This window comes from Opisthocomus hoazin, chromosome 2, assembly GCF_030867145.1.
Source record: "Opisthocomus hoazin isolate bOpiHoa1 chromosome 2, bOpiHoa1.hap1, whole genome shotgun sequence".
Classification (NCBI taxonomy): Eukaryota; Metazoa; Chordata; class Aves; order Opisthocomiformes; family Opisthocomidae; genus Opisthocomus; species Opisthocomus hoazin.
This window is the reverse complement of record NC_134415.1, coordinates 71141230-71165005: the sequence shown is the minus strand read 5'-3', so window position 1 is coordinate 71165005 and position 23776 is coordinate 71141230. Positions and strand designations below refer to the sequence as shown.

The following is a 23776-nucleotide window of genomic DNA, read 5'->3' as shown; positions in this document are numbered from 1 at the left end:
TCTGGTGCTAAACCACTTTAATATATCACCTGTCTTATTTGCATGACAGTGACATAGTAAATGTTAATACAATGGGTGCCTGAGATGTGATAATGCTGTATAACACAGAATACAGTTTAAATGTATGTGTAAGTGGTTGTATGTTGGATGTAAAGATTGTTTCCCTCTTACATGCACAATATTTTAAATTAGTTATTGTATGTTTACAAAAAATGTGAAGAGTTCAGAGGAATTGATTTCATATACTGCTGTTTTGCATGATGGTAGAAAAAAAATCCAAATTTTTAGCTGGTTCTGATATTGTTCTCACTGGAAGTCCCCTGGAGCTTACTAAGGCCTTGGCTAAATGTGATTTCTAAATGAAGTCACAAGAGAAACAGGTCCTCAGAGCAGTGACTGTGTGGCAGGCCTGCATAATAGCAATCTGATTTGAATTTGGGATAGCAGGGACTCAGCCCAAAGCTGGAACATGTTGGGTTGCTGAAGAAAGCTGCTGAACATTTGCCTTTGCTGTACGACTCTAATCAGTACTGCTAGCGCTCTGTTTTTCAGTGCCGGATTAAGGCAGACTGTTTGGGAAGTGAGAGCTCCAGAAAGCACGGAGGGGATTTTCTTCGTTCACAGAGACCCTTGGGTGCCTCACTAACCGAGTGTCCTTGGCTGATGCGTTAAGGCGCAGCTGAGGCGATGACGGTCCGTCGCACCTCCAAGCTTCCCCCAACGTCATCTCCTCAGTGTCTCCCACTGATCCAGCACCTGCTGCCTTAGCAATGTGTTGTAATATCCTCACAGCAGACTGTACGTAATACTTCAGAAAGTTCACAGTCTTCTGAAGAACAATGTTTTCTACCCAGAAAAGTTTACAACTCTCTTTTCTGTAAGACCTTGCTCGTAATGTCTTGTTATTCATATTAGTGGCCGCTCACGTGTCATTTGCAGTCCTTTGGGGTTTTAATTTGTAACATAAGGTAGGAAGAGTGTGAATTAAAGCCACTGAACTTTGACTACTTCTGTGCAATAGATTAGGAGATTTGAGCTGGCTGCTAGCTTTGTGAAATATCTGAACATTAAGATCTTTCAAGAGTTATTACTGTGTCTGTGTTCTGATTTGTAATTAATTTATGTAACTGTACTTAACTGTGACATGTAATGTTTAAAGTACCAACATGAACTGTTGTCAAAAAGGATTAATAAGCAGAATAAATGCTAATCTTGGAATGATTTTCCAGTGCAGTGGAGTAGTTGACTGGGGTTGACCCTGGATACCCCTTTGCTTGCTCTTCAGCCCTGAACCTGGCGGCATGGGGGAGAGCAAATGTGAGAAAACTCGGGGGTCGAGATAAAGATGGTTTAATAAATGAAGAAAAGAGGAAGGAAAATAAACAAGGCATGCAATGCAAAGGTAAACACTCATAACCTCCCACAAGCAGGCCAGTAGCAATGACCCTGCCCCCTCCCAAAAAACCCCACACCCAACCCTAAGCTTTTATTGCTGAGCATGGCATCATATGGCATGGAATATCCCTGCCTGTCAGTTTGTGTCAGGTGCGTGGGTTGTGCCCCTCCCAGCTTTTTGCCCCACTGGATGGCCAGAGAGGGAAAAGGAGAAGGCCTTGACATTTATGCAAGCCCTGCCATTGCCAGAGCACTGGTGTGTTCCAGAATCACAGAATGCTTTGGGTTGGAAGGGACCTTTAAAGGTCATCTAGTCCAGCGCCCTGCAGTGAGCAGGGACATCTTCCACTAGACCAGGTTGCTCAGAGCCCCATCCTGCCTGGCCTTGAATGTTTTCAGGGATGGAACAACCTGTTGTTGCCTTCTCTAGGCAATCTGTTACAGTGCCTCACCAGCCTCATTGTAAAAAATGTCTTCCTTATATCCAGTCTAAATCTACCCTCTTTTAGTTTAAAACCTTGTTCTGTAGCAACAAGCCCTGCTAAGATGTTTGCCCCCATCTTTCTTATAAGGCCCCTTTAAGTACTGAAAGATTGCAATAAGGTCTCCCTTGAGCCTTTTCTTCTCCGGGCTGAACAGCCCCAACTCTCTCAGCCTTTCCTCACAGAAGAGGTGTTCCAGCCCTCGGATCATCTTTGTGGCCTCCTCTGGACCCGTTCCAGCAGGTCCATGTCTTTCCTGTGCTGAGGGCTCCAGAGCTGGACACAGTGCTCCAGAGCTGGACGCAGTTCTCCAGGTGAGGTCTCACCAGAGCAGAGGAGCAGAATCACCTCCCTTGCACTGCTGGCCACGCTTCTCTTGATGCAGCCCAGGATGTGGTTGGTCTTCTGGGCTGTGAGAGCACATTGGTGGCTCATGTCCAGCTTTTCATCCACCAGTACCCCCAAGTCCCTCTCAGCAGGGCTGCTCTCAATTCCTTCACCCTCCAGCCTGTACTGATAGCGGAGGTTGCCCTGACCCAGGTGCAGGACCTTGCGCTTGGCCTTGTTGAACCTCATGAGGTTCACACAGGCCGACTTCCCGAGCTTGTCCAGGTCCCTCTGGATGGCATCCCGTCCCTCAGCCGTGTCAACTGCACCACTCAGCTTGGTCACAAACCCAAAACGTGGCACCTTATGGGCTGCTGGGAAGAAAATTATCTCCATCCCAGCCAGACTCAGTACGTTGTCAAATGTACCCAGAAGCACAAAGGTCAACTTTCACATCTTACTTTTAAGAAGGGTCCCACTAATTACAGTAAGACTGCAAAGGTAAAAATCAGGACATAATCTAGCTTCCAAACTTTTGCTGATGAACAAGATGATGAATTGAACTTGTCTCTGACAGCAGCAGACAGGCCTCAAACCAGCTCGAACAACAAAGCATTGAACAGAGCCACATTAATTACTGAGATGAATGCTCAGTATCTCATTAGTATTTTTCAGCATAGAACCATGTTCCACTTTTCGCTAGCGTTCTTGGACTGAGCAGATCATTTTTTTAATTAGGCAAAGAAATATTTTCTGAAAAGCCTATCCTAACGCTTTGAATATGCTTCAGAATTGCTGGCTAGCCCTTGGAAGAGGCGGCGGGCAGAGCCCATTAACTATGTCACCTTCTTCTACAGCAGTGTTATAGCATCATTTTAAAACTTCCAAAATCATCTGCAGAGCTTTCCAGTGAGCAAAGGTCAATAAAATACTCTTGGGAGAGTGAATTTAGCAGCTCTTTCTCTCCAAGAGCCTGGAGAAGCAAAGGAAAGTTGCTTAGCCACTGCCCCTGGCTCTGTTGTTCTCTGATCCGGTATTAGCAGTCCTGAGAAAAGCTGCTTTTTTGACTGCATGTTTAGGATTGACAAAGCTTTGTTTGTACTCTTTTGCCTGGTTGTTTTATGTAAACCACCAACCTAATGCGAACCCAGAGAATAATGCTTTTATGCTGAGGTACTAATTGCCCCCTTCTGAAAGGATGAAACAGATACACCTACAATGCTGTTAAACGAGGACTAAAAGTTTGTGTTTTGACTAAGGACAGCATTTTCAATGTGATTAATCGGTAATGGCTCCTCAAGCTATTCTGAAGTCGTTTTAAGTTTGAGTTGTAAATAAAAGCATAAAAATGGGAGCAAACCAGTAAAAATCGTATTTGAAATCTGGAAAACTTGGAAACAATAAAATGCTGCATAAAAACTCGCTTGCTGTCATTTCAAACTGATGTGCAACATTTATTGCGGTGCTGAAAGTGCATTCAGTGTTTGACAAGACAAGACAAGACAAGACACAGATAATCCCTATGCGATGTACAGTCCAAAGCAGATGCAGAATTCACAGGCTTCAAGGGGAAGAAGGAAGACCACTGAAGGAGCTTCCTACAAAGAAGTAAAGTTTAGGAGAGAGCCGAAGGGCTGGAAGTTACTTAGTAGGGCAAGAACACCTTTTAGAAGGTCAGAGTTTACTTACCGCTCTCAATAATCTGTAATACTAAAAAACCTCACATGCTACAATTTTTGTGAAAATAATTTAATAAATTCTGCTCCATTTACTCTGCTGGGGGCCTGTTGCAAAAAAGTTGCCTGTTGGAAAGTTTAAATTCCTGTTTCATCTGTAGATGCTAATCTAAACTCCACATTGCAGGTGAGGAAGCAGAGTTTTGTGAAACTTGTAATCTAGTAGCTAAACTGAATCATGTCCGTTAGATATGATGCACTTCTGACTATACAGGCTTCAGGAGTAGTTTTTCATTCTGGAGAGTACCAGTGGACAACCTGACCAATTGTACTATCTATCTTTTACACTTCTTTTGAAATACTGGCTATTGCTGGAAGGAGAAGATTGGATTTGTCCACCCGTGTGCTGACCCAGTGTAGCATTTTTTTGTGTGTTTGAAATCAAAATGCACATCCAGCCTTTATCTAATGGGAGCTGAAATCCACTGAGGTATGCTCGTGTCATTTTGGCAAGAAATGCTTTTCCAAAAAAACAAAGCATTTTAAACGTGTTAAGATCACAAATTATGTGTCTTGTTTTCAGCTGCAAGATATAGATTTGTTTAGGAAGAAGGAGGAGTGGGTTTGAAAACTAAGGGAACACACACCTGCAGTGCCTGCTGCAGCTCATACTCCCCAGTTTCCCACATGGAAAAATCACATGGCGATTAAAACCCACCCTTTGTTTCCCCCTTCATGCTCTACCTGCATCTGGCTCCCCTGTCCCCCAGATATACTTCTTTCAGCACACTCATTTCTTCCCATTTTTCTATTTTCATTGTCTTTTCACTAGGAACAGGAGGCAGAGGGATAATGAAATCCGTATTTTCATTTGCTCAGTCAAAAGGCTTACTTTGATGCAAATCCCCATTGGATGAAAAGGTCAAAAAGACATTATTTTAGGCTTTTTGCAGAAGATGTTCGTTTATATAAATAGGATAAAATAATCTACCACTTATATCAAGTTCATAATTTCCGTTGGCTTTCAATATCCCTTTGAGGCAAGAGAATATTCTTATTTTAAAGACCCACCAAGTTAACACCACATAAATGCTTTTATTTGCACTGGTAAAAAATAGAATTTTTCATTCCTAACTATACAGTTGTCTTGGTGGGGACTGTTGTAAATACACCTCCTGATTATTTTTAATAGCATTATTACAACTATTGTATTTAACTAATCCTTTCTTTTTTTAAACACAGAAAAAGTTCCCCAAGATGAAGCATGAAGGAAATGTTATCGGTCATCTTTCAGTCCCATTTTTAACCAGTAGGTCATTTTTTCTCCCAGTTTGGAGAACTCAAAACTGTGCTCCGAAAGCACAGCTCTGCCTCAGCTAAGTGAGGCAGGGGACTGCACTGCTATACTTTTATTTATGCATCTGGCACTACTACTGTTGTAAACAACATTGCTACATTTTGGTGAAAGAAGAAAAAGAGCCTATTTTTTTTCCCACTCACAAATGCACAGTGCCCCAATATACAGTTTCAGTTATCTTCCACTTCTTTCTGCTGTGGCACCCTACTTTCTGTGAAGGAATAGTGGCTGAATTCACCAAGCAGACTGCAGAGCTTTGTGATCTTCTAGGGTATGACACAGCATTAGAAGAACAGAACAGATAAAAACGGTGTGAGATACAAGGAGGAGAAAGAACAAGAGACACAGAAGGTTTGGAGAAGATAGATACAGTAATAACAGTAGACTTAAATACCAGCACTAGTGCAGCACACCAAAATGCATCTAATTTAGGAACCGTCAAATAGCCTTGCTGTGATATTTCTGTAAATTTGGGAATTTTCATATACCTCATGAAAGCAAACATAACTTCCATTTATTCAGTTTCACCATGCGAAAATAAACTTTTGCTACACATCAGGCTCCTTTTTTTGAAGAAGTCTATGAATTCCCATAAAAGTTTTCAATTCCACGTTTTACAAATCAAAATCCCACGCACAGTGAGTATTTCACAACCTGCAAGAATCAGTGCTGTATGGTAGCAAGTTAGTAATTTATACTTCCAGTAACCTAAAGCAGGAAGCCAGCGGAGCTATTTCAAGAGCTGTGGTACACTTGGTAGTGGATGATAATAATGAAGAGACAGTACAATGGCAGCACGATGGATGAGTTGATTATTTGTGATTTCTGTCCAAATCTCTACCATTTTTACGAAAGTAAATCTGCATCCTTCTCACCCGATTTCTCTCCTGCTCATGCCCCAGTACATAGCCGAGTTGAAATTCCGTAATGAAAACCTCTTTCAAGAAAGTATCCAGCTATGTTTTTCCAAACAGAACCATGCAGCAGAATTCATCAGACGACAAAGCCTTATTCTAGTAAAGTGATGATCACGTCATCATCTTTTCCTTGCCAAAGCATTTCACCTTCAAAATGAACCAGACCATGTTTTCTGGCTCTTAACAAGATTCCCACTACTTTATTGGAAATGGTCACGTACGTTTCAAACAGCCGCCCGAATGTCACACTCACGTGTCCATCTTCCCCCACCTCTCCAGTGCTTCTGATGATCAGGCACAGCTCTTCTACTTCCTTTCCCACGTGTGAGTGAGCATCTTTCCCTCTCTGCTCCGTCTGAGATCCTTCAGGGGGTCTCCCGTAGGTGGGATCTCCTCTGTGCGTATGCAGCGGTTGAGATGCAAGCCTGGCGTCGGTGCTGAACGGGTTCTTCCTCTGATATTCGATGTGATCCTCTGCCCAGGTCTGCCAGCTCTTCCTCAAGTCACCCACCGCACTGGCAGCTTTAGCACTCTGCCCTTTATCTTCCTCCATTTCTCGAGAATGTTTTACGGCCCTCAGGCAGGAAACAAATCAATGACTGGTTGTAACTGGGGTTCTTGGGTGCACTGTCAGCTTTGAAAGAAAAACAACAACAAATCAGCCTGATCGTTTTTGGAAGAGTTTTGCCCGAGTGAGGGGCAAGGCCGCTGAAAAAGCTGTTAAATATCTGAAGATTTTAAGTCCAACCATAACTCTACCGCAACGAGGAAAGTAGAAGTGACTCGGTGGAAGCTGGGAAGTCGCTCTGTAACACGGGGCAGTAAGTCATGCCCACAGGGTTGCGCGCTGTACCGCCGGTCCCGCAGTTGCCGTACGTACCCCGCGGCCTCCGTGCCACACAACCGCAACGCGGTCCTCACTCTTCACGCCACTACGCCTTTTAAAGAGCTTTATCCTCACCCCCGGCAGCCCCGCAGAGTTCCCGAAGGGTCTCGGGGCAGCGCTGGCCGACGTGCCCAGCGCAGGCGTCCGGACACCCCATTCCGAGAGCCAGCCACCGACCCACGCACCGCCCTGGGCACCCCTTCGCCCGCCCGCACGCCGATTAAAGGTGGACAAACCCACGCTGTGCCGGCGAGGTGCCCGCGCACTGCGGTAGCTGCTGTGCACAGAAAACATTATCTGGAGCCGAAATGCTGACGCGTGCCAGAAGCAGCGGGATTTCCTCATCGGGCACTGAAAAGCGAAGTAGAAATCCAGTTCGCGAGCGCGGCACCGTCCGCAACGCGCTGTTTAGCGAAGAAGGCAAAGCCAGAACAGATGGTTCTCCCTTAAAAGGCTGTGCTGCACAGCCATGTCTGCCTGCTAACAGCTACAGGCAGGCTGCAGGCAAGCTCCCTTCCCGGCCAGAGGTGAAACGGCGCAGCTCCGCTGGGGACACAGGCTGCCCGTCACCGGTGAAATTACATGTACTTGGTGCAACATGCAATTATTTTGCTGAATTAGGGACAGACTTTTATACACCTAAAGAGATCCGACTGTGTAATAACCACGTCTTTGCTGGATCGCATCCTCCACCTGTTGAAATACACAATCTTGAGTTTCCACATAGCAGATTAGTAGAGCCGATACTTTTCTTACTGGGATTTGGACACAAAACAGAGGATTAGTGCTGGCTTTTCTACGGGGAAAAGGACAGAAATGCAAATTCTGGACAATTTAATAGCTCAATTATAGATTAGGCATTTCTATATTTTAAAAGCACTGTTGTTTCGGTAAGGTTTCATGGCTGTTTGCCCAGATGCTGCTGCAGGTGAACCCCGTGGGTGGTGACAGAGCTCCCTGAAAGCCTCAGCAGAACGTGCACGTCACAGCCACAAAAACTCGTGCTGCGTTTGGGTCCAGAAGAGTGCATGGGGTGAGCAGAAGGTGGCAACACAACGGCCGAGGAAGAGAACTGAGAAAGATAAACAGCAGCACACATTAAATAATGGCTTTTCATTCACAGCCTTTCACTTTTAAACTGAAACTCATGATCGTCACATGATCCCGTTGTTATGTTTTTTTTTGTGAGAGGAGGGTGGTTAATTCCAGCTTCCTGGATACATTTCAATTTGAGTAATTACATTTGGTGTACTTAAAATTCCCCTGAAGACTAAGAAGGATAACTGTTCTTCCTTTCCCTCCCTAAAACAGTTACGTAATGTTGTCGACGTAAAATGACTCCCCAAATCCACGCTAACAAACTGCTTGATTCACCTCAGAATAGGCAGTATAGAAATGCATGTCAAATTTACAAACACAGCATCTGAAAAGCACTTTGTTTTCATGTCAGGATCAAATACTCTTCTAAGTCTTACTCACTAATATACACACACTTTCAAACTATGCTGAGCAGCACATAGAGGCTGCCAGTGATTTTGCACGGATCAAGTCAAAAGCAGGAAAAAACAGGGCTTTAGTTGAATTCTTCTGTAGATAACACTATCGCTGGAAAACGGAGGTATTCACCTTCTGAGAACAGACAGCAATGCTCTGCAGATAAAGCAGTGCACATAAAGTAAGAGGAAGCCAGTCTAAAGAGATTAAGCTTAAACAGTAACACCGATAACCCCTTGTAAGGAGTTTCTAAAATGGAAGCTATACAGCTAAGAAATATAACGTGAGACAGACTGGAAAAACAAAAGCAGTCTTCCACTGAATCTCCTTCAGCAATCCCAAGGGATTGTCAGGGTTTGCCAGCAGCTGGGCAGCGTGCCTCTTGCTGGCTCTCAGCACCCGGCTGCTAGGGCAGATGAGCCTGGTCCACACCTCCCTCCTTCCCTTCTCTTCTGTTGAAGCTCTCGTCCAGACGCCAGCTCACGTTCGGATCGTTTTCTGGCCCACCGTCGGGGCTGAAGCCCCACAGCGAACCGCAGGAAGGGAACCGCAGAAACCGCCGGACGAGACTGCGGAGCTGGATGAGGAGCGCGGCCCGCGCCAGCGCTGAGGGGTCACCAGCCCGCTCTGTGCCGCCCGGACGGACGGACGGACAGACGGCCATCCCGCAGCCAGCACGGAACAGGCGGGAGGCGAGCGCGGCGCCCAGCTGGCCTGGCCCCGGCGGGAGGCTCACCGGGACCCGCCGAGGCCGGGCCTCCCGCTCGACGGCACCGGGCGATCGATCGGCGAACGGAACGAGGACACAACCCCGCCACGCGAAGAACCCTGCGGGCGGGTACTGCTGTACCGCCCCACGGCGCCTGGTGTGCAGCACAGGCTACATTAAAAAAAGGATTAGAAGAAGGGGAAATAAACACTAATTAATTAATTGACTTTGCCGCGCCCCGCGGGCAGCGCCGGTACCCACTGCTGTGGGGGGAGGAGGGGGGGTCCTCCTGCCCCACGCCCCGTTACCGGCGGCCGCGGCTGGGCCGGCAGCGCCGCCTCCCGCCGAGCCCCTCCCGCCGCTCCCGCTCCCGCCGCGGCGCTGGGCCCGCCCGGCGGCGCATGCGGCCCGGGGAGGCGGGGATGGCCGGACATGGCGCTGGCGGGCCCCGCGCTCCGGCGGTACCTGCTGCTGCTGGCGCAGGAGCACCTCGAGTTCCGCCTGCCGGTGAGCGCACCCCGGGGCTGGGGCCGCGGCCGGGGCCGGCCCGCCGAGGCTGGGGCCGGGCGAGGCGCTGCCCCTCGGGAGGCGGCCTGGCCCCGGCGGGGCCTCCCCTGCTGCCCGCCCCGCGCGGCTGCCGGCGGCGCCCGGTGCCCGTCCGGACGCGGCGAGCGGCCCCCTGAGGCGGGGCGGCCGCCGCTGCCTCAGCCTCGCCGCGGGCGGGGGCTCCCTCCGCCCCCGGGTGCCGCGGTGCCGCCGGGGCAGCGCTTCCCTGGGGCCGGGATGGGCAGCCAGCGGGCGCCCGGGGCTCCGACGGGCGAGGTCCTCTGTGCCCCCGCCGTGCCCTCTCTCTGTACCCCGGGAGTCCGTGGGGCTGCCTGAGGCGGGACGGTGCGGGTGTCTTCGCCCCGGGGAGCAGGACGGGGCCGCTCTGCAGCCCGAGGGCCTGCACGCATGCCGGGGTCGAGCCGAGGTCTCGGAGGCCTTGGCCGGCACCGTCGCCCCGAGCGTCCCTGCTCCGCGCCGCGCCGGTGGCCCCGAGGACGGCTCCCCTTCGGCTTCCAGTGCTGCGTGTTGGTGCCGGTGGGGTCGGAAGGGTTCGTGCCGCGCTGGGCGGTGGGGGATCGGAGAGAGCGGGCCCGCTTCGGCGGCGGGGTCAGGTGTGGGAGCCAGCGGGTCCGGCCTCCGCGGCTGCGGGCTGCTTGGCGGTGACGCGTTTACGCCACTCGGCTGCGAAATCTTGGGGTGCACAGTTTGTTCCCTGGCGCTGAATTGGTTTGATCTTATCGAGGGGTATTCACAGAAATCATTAAAAAAAAAAAATTGTAACTTACCTGAAGCTCCCTAGTATTTTTTATGAGTCCCTGGTGTTTTTTAAGGGTCCTTGGTGAATGCCTAGCTTAGCGTGCACTCAGTTTCCGTGTTTATAAGAAAACCCTCTGGTTTGTAAATTTAACTGGTGTTTATTTTTTTTTTTCCCCCGTGATGACTTACAGAGTTACTACACACTGTAACAAATTTTGATAGCCTAAGTGCTCTCCTGGGCACCCTCTGAAGAGCTAGTAATATGGTATCCACGGTAATATGTTATTGTTTAAAATAGTGCTGAAATGCAGTTATTTTGTTAGAACCGCTAGGTCATCGTTACACGTTTTAAAATATTTCACGTGTGTTGCGTCATTTATTTTCCTTGTTTTCATTAAGGCTTTCTTTTGTGCATTGCTTTTTCCGATCTGCTTTGTGGGACTGAAACACGAATTTATTTATTTACGATCAACCCAATTCTTCTTTAGGCAAGGTCATCAGATTAAGTAAAAGACTATATATTTGTAACATAGAAAGTTTTTCTTTTTCCACCAAGGCTGTAGTTGCCCTTGGTTGATACAGCTGCTGAAGGAAGCAGTTCCATTTGTCCTTTCTTGTCCTCTGGTGACTGCTCAGCCATGTGTTTGGCTTTGTGATGAGCTGCGTTTGGGACCTGATTTGTTTGAAAACTGAAGGAAACAAGCAAGGACAGATTTTTCAGGCAGGTCAGCTGCCTGAGCTCCATCTCTGCCACACCTGCGTGTGGGATAGGAGAGGGCTGCTTTTCTTCTGATGGTGGTGCTGGAGCACAGCAGCTGAAGGTGTTTGTTGAAGTCCACGTTTGTTGTAAAGTGTCTGTAGAAAGCGGTTCCGTGTTTCTTAGTCAATAAGAAGTCGTGCTCCGTGGCCAGGGATCTCTCTTTGGTTAGGTCAGATACTGAGGGCTAACGTCAGGCATCCTGTTTTCCGGCACAGGGTGTCTCTGATGGACAGATAGACGCGTGTCAAATGTTTTCTTATCAATATCTTGAGGCATCTTCTTCTGTTCCAGTGCCTCACTGTCTTCCTGCTTGGAAGGATCTTCCCAACCTCTCATCCAGAGGACTGCTGTGATCTGAACCCAGTGCTCTCATCTGCTCCGTAGTAAACATCAGAAAAACAGATAATTACTTTCCTTTCTCACAGCAACCTTTAGCAGGTGTAGAGGTCATGGTCGTGTTTCTTTCCAAGCCTTTCCTTACAGGCCATGTTTCCTCTGCTTCTCATTCTTGTCACCTTCCCATGGATGGTATTACTGGTAGTGTGTGTGGAGATGTCACTGATTCATGTGTAAAATCTCAGGCACTTTTGTCATCCCAGGACCATACAATTAAATAGTTATGCATAAACTTTTATTCTCCTGGAGCAAACCCTCTGTTTTTTCCAGTGTTTCTTATGTCCTTTCTATGCAAAGAGAAAATGGAAATGAATGGGGTAATGTCCCACTGAAGCCACGTGCTAGTGTTACGCAGGGGTTTTCTTTTCCGTTGTTTTTTGGGATACTTCATGGTAGTCTTTTGATTTATCCACTGGGTTCAAATCTAAGCCAGTATAAAATTTGCTTCCATGTTCTTTTGCCAGTAACGTTCAGAGGCTGAGGCGTGTAATTTCTAGCAAAGGGGCTGTGTGAGTAGCATCCTCAATGTTTACCTCTCATTTCAGACCAGAAGCCTTTTTAGTGGTTGTTTTTTTAATTATTACTGGCCACCTTGTTTCTTGGAGATTTGCTGTTTTCTGTATTCAGTTTACAGCCTCTGAGTTAGTTTACTCTGGAAAGGACACCTACTGAGGGAAACTGTTGAGATACCTGTAAAGCAGAGAGATAACAGAAGAGGGATTGCTGCTCAGTGCTGGGCCCGGCCCTGGGTCAGGGTGTTACTGGCGAGGCATTGCTTTTATGTGGATTAGTCAGAAGAATATTTTAAGGATAGGTAGAATAATATTGTAAGAGGAATATTGTTGTGAGAGCGTAGGATTGAACAGTAATGTTTTCAGTGAAAGAAGAATAGAAAAATGCTGAACAGTAAGATTTGATTACTGAAGATTGCCTAACTTCATCTGGTATACTGTACAACATTTCATAGACCATTCATAGTGTGTTGTTTTGCAACTGAAGTCTGAGAAAGCTGTTCTTCATGCAAGCTGAATTTAATTGTGAACCTCTGCCCTATCCACACAATTACTCTGAATGTTTCATTGTAGGTTCCCACAGTAAGTCAGTAGTAACCACGATTCTTTCTTCTGTTGCCATCCGTAAGATTTTGTTCATAATCCCTATGATGGTCACAGTCTGCGATGGAATTTATGGTGTGCTACTTTATGTCTGAAATTGTCACTTTACAAAAATCTATTTTGCTTTTTTTTTTTTTTTTTTTTTTTTTCCAAAAAACCACTGCCATTAGTTAATGCTCCCAAAGCCTGATCTTTATATTTTCGTTTTAGGAAATAACATCTTTGCTCTCGCTTTATGGTGGACAATTCAGTGGTGAGCAGGAAATCCGTGTAAATGTAAGTAAGGATATTTTACTTGAGTGCATGCATGGTATACAAGTATATTCTTTATAGTATTTTTATTAATTGTGGGTAGCTGAATAAATTTTAAAGTTTCTTAGGAAAATAAGGAATCTTCCAAAACCGAGCAATTCTCAGTTCAGTAAGGACTCAGAACGGAGTGGAAGATGCACAGAAAGCACCTCGGGATGTCTGCATGTAACAGGGTGACAGGCAGCAGTGCCATCTGCTGGGAGGCTCTCCTTCCTTTTCGGAATCACCCAACCCTGAAAACACTAATCAGGAGCTTGGGTTTCGTGTTTGCACCTAAATCAATGAGACAGCATGTCTGGAGGAGGTCTTGGTGCTTAGTCAGAGAACGTTACTGGGTATTGGTTACTACTTGTGTGTAACAAGGTGTTTTGAGTCTTTAGAGGATGAATAAGCTGGAGAAGCGTAAATAAATATTTCACCAAGTCGGAAGATATGGTGGGAAAATGAAATACCTAGTAAAGTTTCTCAGACATTCAAGCCGAGTATACAGTTTTACCTCAAATTATATGTTTGATCCTCATGTTCTCTCTACAGTTAGCTTTTTTTTTTTAATCTTCAGCATGCATGTTCTGTTTTTATAGAACAGAATTGTGTAGTTGTGTGATTCGTGTGACATCCTCCACATAGGTATTTGCATCACTTGTCTTCTCTTTATTTCAGTCTCCATTTTGGATTCTCAGTATTCCTTCAGAAGAGATGGCAAGGGGACTAATGAAACGGACAGTATGTGCAAAGTAAGAGGTGAAAAATGTTGTAAATGATAGGTGGTGGAAAATTGTTCTGCTATATTGTGGCAAATACTAATTTTGTATGGAGTCTTAAAATAAGCAGTCTCTGATTACCTCTAGAATGGAGGAGGCATTACTGGAGCCTGTAGGACTGATTATGTAGTGTGCCCATCCTCTTTACTTAGTGTGCAATCAGCGGAGGGTCTTGAAATGGTGTTGTTCACTGCAGAGCCAGTACTTGTCGTGTAGGGTCACTGATGTTTTAGTCGCCTTGAATAACGTTTGGTTATTGGCTTGTTTTAAAATGTGTATGGAATTAAAAGATAGAAACAGTGATACACAGAAACTGAAAATGAAGTTTGGAAATGAAAGGTAGTGATTCCTTGTGTCACCCTCCTAGTGCTGGTATGTGAGCCCTCAGCCCAGACTGCTGCGGCAGAGGTGCTGCTAGAAAATTCAAGAGCACAGGAATATGCCAGAGTGTGATTGTTCCAGTGGCTTTTCATCCTTTTTAGAGGTGTCTGCATAACATGCTTGAGGGGTACCTTGGAGGTATGGTTTGGGGTGAGAAGCAGTATAGCTGTGGTATGGTGCTCTGACCAGACTGGATTTGGGGTGTCTATGCTGTCCTGTTCAGGGTTTAGTTTGGTTGCCTCTGCAGAGCGTTGCAGGGTCCCTGTTGAGTGCTGCTTGTGTCAGGTACTTAGTTTTACCTACAATGGCTTGGGTTGTACACTCTTGCCAAAAGAAACCCTACGTGTACAAAATTGTCATTATGATAGTATGTTTTCAATGGGGATAAACTGTACTGCCCTTCAAAAAGCAGCTGTAGGTGACTAAGGAGGTCAAACGTGACAAGACAGCTCACAGATGTTCCATAAGCCATGCTTTCGCAGGTAATGTATGCTTATTTTATGTAGAAAGCATAACTGGCTCACTGCTTTTTCCTGGTCCACTGCTGGTTGTGGGGAGATATGTTAGTTTTAGAGTAAGATTGCTGGAGCATCTCCATTGCAGTGCTAATGAATATGAAAAGCTCCAAAGCGTACATTTATCTAAATAAAATCTCCCCAGCGTTTTGTGGTGTATTTTCAGTACATATGTAAGTGCAAAAGTAAGAATTGGGCTGAAGGTGTTTTAAGAGCTTCTCCAAGAGTTGAATAAAATTCAGAGATTAATAGGTTCTCCATAGTACAGCCTAGGCTGTCAGCATTTCTGTTGCTCCATCTAGAAATACAGTTCAAACTCTCACAGTAGATAGAAACAGATGCTTTAGGAAAAAATTAGACACCGTAAAAAATGGACTTTTTTTCAGGGTAAATGCAGGTTAGAAATGTATCTTTAAATAATTTATTCAGAAAGGAACACTTTAACAAAACAGCTTACCATTGGGCCTTGGTATCTGCTATGGTGACTTGGTAAAATGTAGTCTTATTTTTGCTTGAGTGAGCTAAATTTTTGAACATTTTGAAGATTCTCTTTCAGGAGTCATTTTTTAAAAGGTACAATGTGGCACTGCTAATCCTTAAAGTCTGTGTTTGTGGTGTATTGCAAATGCACATGAGAGTGTCTAAGAATATATGCAGTGACACTACAATTCCTGTACTAAAAAGATTTTTGTCTTTGATATGAAAAGTCCACTTGGTTGGGACATTTGAATGCTGGGGAAACGGTCCATGATGTGGTGTTGTGTCTTCATTACAGTAGCATTGGTTATCTCATCTTCCAAGGCAGTGCTTTTCTTAAAGCCAGTAGTCTGGAAACAAAATGTAAGACAGCATCGTGTTTAAACATCTGAAAATATCAGACATTATAACCATATCTTAAAATGGGATAGAACCTCTGATGATGTCGTTATACATAGGATGTTACAGTTTCAAGATTTGTTTTACTCCAGGATAGCGTAACACTTGGAAAATCTGTTCTTGACCTTTTTCAGCCCTTCCTTACCCCGTCAAATCAAGAGGTACAAATTAATTTTGTCTCGTGCTAGTATCACTGCCTGCCAGAAGAAGGTCTGGTGGTATCCAAGGGTACTAAGACTGAAATTTACCTCTTGGTATATGTTGCCAAACAAAAAATCTTCATTGAAATAACAGTTTAGGATTAAAAATAGGTGTATTCTGTTCTGTTCTGTATTTTGTTCTGTTCAGAACAAAACTTAAGCATTGTGCTAAGAGTTAAACAATGCATTTCAACACTCCGTAAAACAAAACCCAAATACATTGGCCAAGAAGATTAAAAGGAGTAAGTATTTGCAAGGCATGGGTTCTTTCCCCCTATATGACAGCATTCTAAAAAACTTTGTCATTTTAGGTCTGTATTTGAACTGTGGGGTCATGGAAGATCTGCGGGGGAACTCTATGCATCTTTGCAGGACTATCCAGTGGACAAGATGGTATGCATATAAGGAATCTGGATAATATGGTTCCTTAGTCACACTGAATAGCACTGCAGCTGTACTAATGAAAGTGTCTTTGCCTTTTTTTCAGCTTCCATATCTACAGTCAGATTCTACTTACAAAGTGCATATTCATACATTTAATAAAACACTGACCCAAGCACAGAAAATAAAAAGGATAGATGTAAGTAGATGTTTAAGAAAACTTTGACATTTAATTTATTCTGTTCACGTTGTTCTTATTCCATGCTATCAGTATTGTCTAGAGCGTATTGAAGTTTGGGTTTCCTGAAGATCTTAAAGCAGTTCACAGCTTATGCCTTATCAGCTCTGAATGAGATGTTCATGTCTGAATTAACGTTCTCCTCAAAATTCATGACTTTTTTTTTTTTTTTTTTTTTTTCCTAAACAGGCCGTGTAAGGCATATACAAAGACAAACAAAATCACTGCTGATTTCAGCCCAGCCTGCTGGGGAAACTGAAGCGTATTGTCCAAAGCTATAAGATTCAAATGGCTAGAGTTAGGTGCTACATTTTTAGAAAATCTGTTGCTTGATCTCCGTGTTAAGCATTTATTGTTGCAGAATGTGGAACAAGCTGGTCCAGTGACCTCAGCAGGAAGCTGTGGATTTTGTGCTGATTTCCTCTTCTGTCCTTGTGCTCTTGTCCACACTTGCGCTCTCCTCTGAACTGTTTCAGTATTTTAGTTAGGAATTTTTTCTATATTACTGTCAATTTTTGCTCTTCCACATTCTGTTTTTAGCAGCTATTTATCCCGTTTACTCCATTTACAGAGACTGAAGTGATCTGTATTAATAGTAGCTACCCTTTCCTGTTTATTCAGTTTTTGTGAACGTGAAATAATGCTGAGTGTGTAAATTGGTGTAGCTGCACATCACTGAAATTTTAAATCCTGTTGTTCATCATCAGTGTTATTTTTATAACTTGAAAATTGCATAATTAATGTGCACAGTTCATTTCCTCTGAAGTTGGATTATGTTCAGTTAATAAAAATCATTATATTTCCTGATTTCTAATCCTTAAGCATTTGAGCTATCTTTATTCACAATAAAGAGATTTCAAAAATCCAGAGAAAATTGAGAATGTGGTTTTGGTACTAATCTGTCATTTCTCACAAGTGGAATTGTGTTTTTTGGTTTGTTTTTTTGTTTGTTTTTGTGGGGTGCATAGTTGAAAAATTTGACCCTGTTATTTTTGACTCTGTTTTTCTTTATTGTATAGGCCCTTGAATTTCTGCCATTCAAAGGAAAAGTAAATTTAAAGAATCCAGACCACATATTCTGGATTTTGGAAGATTATGGGATGGATCCTAATAATGTTCCAGAAGAGCCCTTTCATCTGTATTTTGGTAGATGGGTGCGTGAGTATGCTTGATTCTGTTCTTATGAGCTTACGTTTTCAGGAAAGAGTTCTTCAATGTAAATGTTAAAAATTGTGTTGAGTTTTAATGGAAGCAGACAATAGAATTGTGGCTGAATCTGTCACTGCATAGTACACTGATGCAAGTTTTGAAAGCCCTTGTTGTGACTAGCAAAAAGCAAGTTGACTGAGAATTTAGAGGTGGAAAAAATTGAAGTTGTATCTGGGAGCGCAGCTTATCTTGCCCTCCACAGAAGGAGCTCAACACAGCAACGAGACTGCACAGCTGTGGTGGTGTATTGTATTATTGTGGGCCCAGATGGAGCCAGAAGCACCAGCAGCCTGTTTCAAACAGGAGGAGAGATTTACAGGGACTGTAGCTGGCTTGCGGCCCCGCTGAGCTGCATCAGCCCTGCTGGAGCATTCTGTAAGTGCTTCAGCCAGTCCTGACAGGCACCTCTGCAGAAAGGTGCAGGCTGGTCCCTGCGGCTCTGGACGTCCATGGGGACACTGACAGGGCAGTGCTGGACAGTCGGAACAACATTCAAAAGCTGTCTGGAGCTTCTCATCTGAAGTCTTTACTGCAGACTTTCTTGGCTGTTGGGTGTGTACACTCTAAACCTCATCTGTTATTAGGATATCCTGAGGAAATCTGATCTGGTCTTTTATTTCTTGTGAGGAAAACGTGGCTTCCCAAAGCACATCTTCAGAATGACACCAGCCACTGATGGGAATACATGCGTGCGATGTCCTGGGTCAAGGGCAGCTGGAAGGAGGGAGGACTACTGCTGAGGTGGTACAGCTGCTGTTAGGGGCTGTGCAGAGAGGAGTTAGAGATCCAAGTGATCTGTTAGCACCTATGGATATTCTCAATGCCTGAGATTAATGTGAAACCACCCTGGGTTGTGGCAATACTGCAGAACGTTGCAGCTGTTGTCCCATCTGTGCTGGATTCCTGAAGTGTTTAAAAATGAGTAAACCAACCTGAAAAAAATAGGCAAGTGTATTTTGTTTATCTTGTAAGACTGATGTTGACCGGAGCTGGGGGATAGTGTTGGAAGAGCTTTTGGATGTGTTTTCTTCCAGACTGCTTTGGTCCTCTTCAACATATTTTGGAAGTCTGATGTAAAAATGTTAGCATTTGGTCTTTGTTTGTTTTTCCAGTAAATTCTGATCTGTCAGCGCTATCCTAAATTTAGATTTTGAGTGTGACAGAAAAGCTGGGGAACATGGAAATTCTGTGTGACCTTAAGCATATGTGTGTGTACGTGCATGCATGTTTTAACATGCCTTTCTATTCCTCGTCATTTTGAAATTCTTTAACTCTGAATTGCCAGGAATTGTTTATCTGATACCTAGAATAATAGCAAAGTTGCTCTAACTTATTTCTTCAGAAGATTTTTCCCTTGAAATTGTTTGTATATTTTTGACCTCTGTCTCAAAGAATTTATCTAAGTGTTGAACCAAGATATCTGTTGCTTGGAAAGAAGTCTGTCATATTTTCAGACAGCAGAAAGCAAAGTAATGTGTCATGAAATGAAGAGTTACCAGTTTGTTGGATGGTGTCACTTAAGCTAGTCTGTTAGACTGTCTGCTTATATCTTGTATCTAAGACCTGACAGTGATTTTAAATGTTTCAACAGATTGCAGATGGCCAGAGAGAACTTATCGAGTCCTACAGTGTGAAAAAGAGACACTTTATTGGCAATACTAGCATGGATGCCTGCCTGTCTTTCATTATGGCAAACCATGGGAGAGTAAAACCCAATGATGTTGTATATGATCCGTTTGTTGGAACAGGTATGTGGGGATTTTTTTTGCTACTGGCAGGAAAAAATGGGTGATTGTGTTACTGCTCGCACTACGCTTTTGCCTGGCGCAGCGTCTTCTGGTGCTCGACTGAGATTTGAGATGATACCAAAAGAAAAATGGTGATTATAAAGTGAATGTTAACTTGAGAGGGATTTGGGAGGAAGCAGACTAACTTCAGGAGATGTCAACAGTTTATTTTACACTTCTGACAAATCTGTCTTCACTGTGTTATTTTATGTAAAATGGCTCAAACACCAGTTCGTGCATGTCATGGACTGCTGAAGATCCAAAGTGACTAAGAACTGAAATATGGCTAGAGCCCTCCCTGCAGCCACTTGCAGAATGTTACAAGCAGCAGCATTTTTGTAGGTGGCTATTTAGAGGAGCGCTGAGGGCAATTCTGGGCATGCAACACAACATAGTGATAGTTAGGTCGCAGCATTGAATAGTGATCACCTCTTGTCTTCAGGATAACACTGTTCGCACCATGCACTCGCCCCCAGCTGAACTTTTCTCAGTTGAGCCAGGAGGGGGAGCTTTTATTCCACAAATTACTCTGTGTGGCATAGAAGTACTTTTTAAATAAGGGAAACTCAACTGTTTTGTGGGTGAAATAGAAGATCTACTGTGTCAGGTTGTGCCGTTTAATCATACAAGAGTATATTGTGTTAAGCTGCCTATAGTAGTTTCTTCAAAAGCATAACAAAGGCTGTGTTTCCGACCTGGATTTTGCTAAACTTTGATCAAGAAGACCACGTATAAGACGCATACACTTAAAAAATACTTAGATTAATGGGACGATGAAGAGAATTCACTGCAGAAATCACTGCAGAGATGTTAGGGAAGGAGAAGACAACACTGCAGGGTCACTAGTAGGACAAATTCTTACTAGCATGTGGCTTCTCTATACTGTAGAAAATGGACCAGGCATGTAATATTTTCGGAAACACAAGGTTTCAGTGAACAGTATGTTTTTGTCTTAAATTTTTGTTCATATACAACCTGATTTTTTGCATGCATGATAATGTCTTACGAAATTTCCTCCTCCTGTGCTTGTGTTCCTTGCAGATGGGTAACAGTCTCTGAAAGGTTGAAGAAATTCCTCTACTTCATCTCTAAGCAGTTTGTTTCATTTCAGTGTCTATGGTTTTGTGTCTTCTTACAAAAATCTGCTAAACCTAAATCACAGAAAATTCTCTGAGAGCTTTAATTCTCTTGGGAGTGAAAACTGAATTAAAAAAAAGGAAGGGTAACGTTAGAGGAAGAAAAATCACATGAAAGTTGTGGAGCTATAGAAATTGAAGATAAATGTTAAGTTGTGTTTCAGTTCAAAAGTGTAACGTATACAAAATTCTCCCCAAATTGCCTAATGATTTGAGTTTCCGTTTTTGTCGTTTTATTGCACTAGAGAGCTGCAATATACACGCTTGAGATTAAAGGTACATAGGGTCACTGGAGATACCAGCTGGCACACTGTTTGTCAGTAAAATTTATTTATGACTAAACAACTAAACAGTGGCTTTTGCACCTACTTTTGGTGAGTAAACCCCAGGAAATTCAGTGGTCTCTTGAGGTACTTTAGAGGACTTTCACAACTGTCAGTGCAACAGTACCCTACTACTGGATTTTTGAGAGATAGCTCAGAGCTGAGAGTGATGCAGTGGGTTTGAGCTGATGGGTTTGGAAAGAACATATGTTCAGGATTTGAGGAGTACTTTGAAGAAACTGCAGTTCAGGTTCTTTGTTGGTGCAACTTTAATACCTGGCTTGGTTTCTTCCTGCTTTCTACGCTGAAAAGGTAAACAGTACCAAATTAGAACAGCATTGAAAAGTGATGCTTTCTTGTTGGAAACAGGCTGTTTTTGCTGGATCAGATAAATCACAAGTCTTCAGTTTAGCATAAAAATGGACAGCTGGAATTTGTCCTTGAAATGAAAAGTGCTTTTCACCAGGCTGGTTTAGGAGGCTCGATTCCCCTTTTTTGTAAAGCAGGATTGGAATGGACAGGGTTGTTTTTGAGCTGTAAAACATAACTTCTGTGAGCTGTTTAAATATTCTTTCCTCAGTTTTGGGAAGATGGAAGCCTGGAGGATTCTGGAAGAATAAATCAAAAAGTCTTTTACCCGAATACTTTGTACTTCCTCCTAGAGAATCTGTTCTGGTTGTCTCAGTAAGCTTGTTATTTGTACCTTTGGAAGATGTTTGTCCCTGCTTTCCCTTTGCCAATTCATGATACTGCATAATTGCAAATGACAGGAATTTTTTCTTTGTCATCCTGAAGGATAGTGGTATGACCAGATCCTCGTCTGTGCTGAAGAGATGGGGAAATAGTGTACAATAGAAAGGCATGAAGTCCTATGCCATCATCATTCTGCTAATAGTCATCAGGGGCCTCAATGATTCTCTGATTAACCCTTTGTGTACATCGGTTTGGTATAGTAGGTCAGAGGACTGGCCATAGTAGAGAATTTTGGTATTCATGCACCTGCTGTGTGAACATAATTGAACTAGTACCAGCTGAAATTTATTAAAAGCTGTAAGTTCATGTTTTCCTAACTCTTTTTTCCCCTATGATTAAAAACATTCTTAGATGGGCAAAGTACTTTCTTCTTACTTTTTTTATAGGACTGGGTGGTATGCCATACTTGGGGGCAGGGCTAGCTAAATTTGTCTTGACCCTCTGGAGGTACTGCCCATCTGTTCTGAGGGATTGCAGCCAAGAAGGGAAATGGGTGACTCCTCTGGGGTGAGTAACCTTGCTTTTCCCTGATCCATTTCACAACAAAAAACAGAGGAATTTTTTTTTTTCCTTTCTGCCTCACCTTCAGTTTTGGTAGAGTTTACTAGCGTACGATGTAGGAGTTTTCTAGTGCCCTGAGATGGGATCTTTAGCCTGTGGATGCAGCATGAGTTAGGGATTTCTTGGTGCCAAGTGGGTGGCGTGGGGCAATGCAGCCACCCGAGATGCTCCTTCCATGCTGCCGGTGAGTGGGAGAACCACTGCCACCCATGCAGCCAGCGTGCGCGTGGTTACCTGCACTGGCCAACTCGTCGTCCTGCAGCATTCATCCCCTTTATTTCAGCAGGACTGTCTGTATCCATAAGCAGTTGACATCAGTATCGTGGGGTTCACAGCCTTGTTCACAGTCGCTGTTCTGTTTTAAACCATTCTGTTAGCTACGTGCCTCCTTATTAACAACTCGACAACACAGCTCTTTGGTAATCTGCTGCTTTTCTTCATTTGGAAGCTGTTAAAGAGATAATATCATTTGCTCTCTTGTGTGGGCTGTTCAACCATTGCCCAGTTTCAAGGGGAAATCACACATGCTTTTTTGGTAGGGTTTTGTTTTGTTTTTAATTAGAAAAGCAGATCACAAATTTGTTTTATTGCAGGATGAGTACGCTAATAAATGTACTGATAAAATAGGTGGCATACAGGAAAAAGAAGCATCTATATATAGCTTTCATACTGCAAAACAATTACAGAGACTTTTTTGATATTGCTGTTTACATTGGAGGTATTTACATTTACAGGGTTCTTGACCATTGCTTCTTATTCAGGGAATGGCCACATCTTACAAGTTTGATTTCAGACACAGATAAGGAGACTGACTTTGAGAACAGATGCAGTAGAATTGCCATTTGTTTGGTGATGACTTTTCAAATTGTTTGCCAACAATTTGAAATTCTGCTGCTTGCAAAGTAAAATTAAAAGTTTTGATTCATGTAATGATTAAAGGATCTTATTGCCTTGAAATAGAAAACCGTAAACAAACTCCTAAGAACGGTCTCCAGAGATAAAAGGTGACATAGGGTATAGCAAGATAAGGAAGATCAGGTATAGCAAACAAGGGACTTGGTGTTATTATCTCTGATTATAGTTGTGTAGTGATTCAATCTTGTTGGTAGTTTTAATTTTTTTTTCTTTCTTTCTTCTTTCTTTTCTTGGGTCTAGCTTTGGGTCTAGTGTGCTACTGGTGTACAACTCTGGAAGTTCCTGAGCACAATGTCCTAACACGGATAACATTTATGACAGCACTTTATACTTTTCCCCTTTTCTCCCCTTTATAGGTGGCCTTCTTATCTCCTCAGCACACTTTGGAGCATATGTGTGTGGTACTGATATAGATTACAACACAATCCATGGATTAGGTATGTTACATTTTTCTAAGCCACTGAAATCTTACTCTCTGGAATTTAAGAATGCTTATGGTAGCGGATGATACTTAGTGGATTTTAAAGCAACATTAATCTTCACAGGATTTATTTGGTCATGCTTATTTTCATTGACCAATTTACATGTGTCCTAGCTAAGCTGTTCTCT

At 43.7% G+C, this 23776-nt stretch overlaps 1 protein-coding gene across 2 annotated transcripts in view; it reads left to right on the top strand.

Annotated features, from left to right (window-relative positions):
- The first annotated feature begins 9637 nt into the window (after positions 1-9637).
- Positions 9638-23776, top strand: part of TRMT11 (tRNA methyltransferase 11) — a 28302-nt gene continuing 14163 nt past the window's right edge. For both annotated transcript variants that reach the window (XM_075414103.1, XM_075414104.1), the window contains exons 1-8: positions 9638-9750; positions 13030-13095; positions 13792-13865; positions 16176-16257; positions 16352-16444; positions 17503-17637; positions 19284-19440; positions 23524-23604. In XM_075414103.1, the coding sequence (XP_075270218.1) occupies positions 9676-9750; positions 13030-13095; positions 13792-13865; positions 16176-16257; positions 16352-16444; positions 17503-17637; positions 19284-19440; positions 23524-23604 (763 nt within the window). In that variant the 5' untranslated portion in view covers positions 9638-9675. The remainder of the gene's footprint in view (positions 9751-13029; positions 13096-13791; positions 13866-16175; positions 16258-16351; positions 16445-17502; positions 17638-19283; positions 19441-23523; positions 23605-23776) is intronic.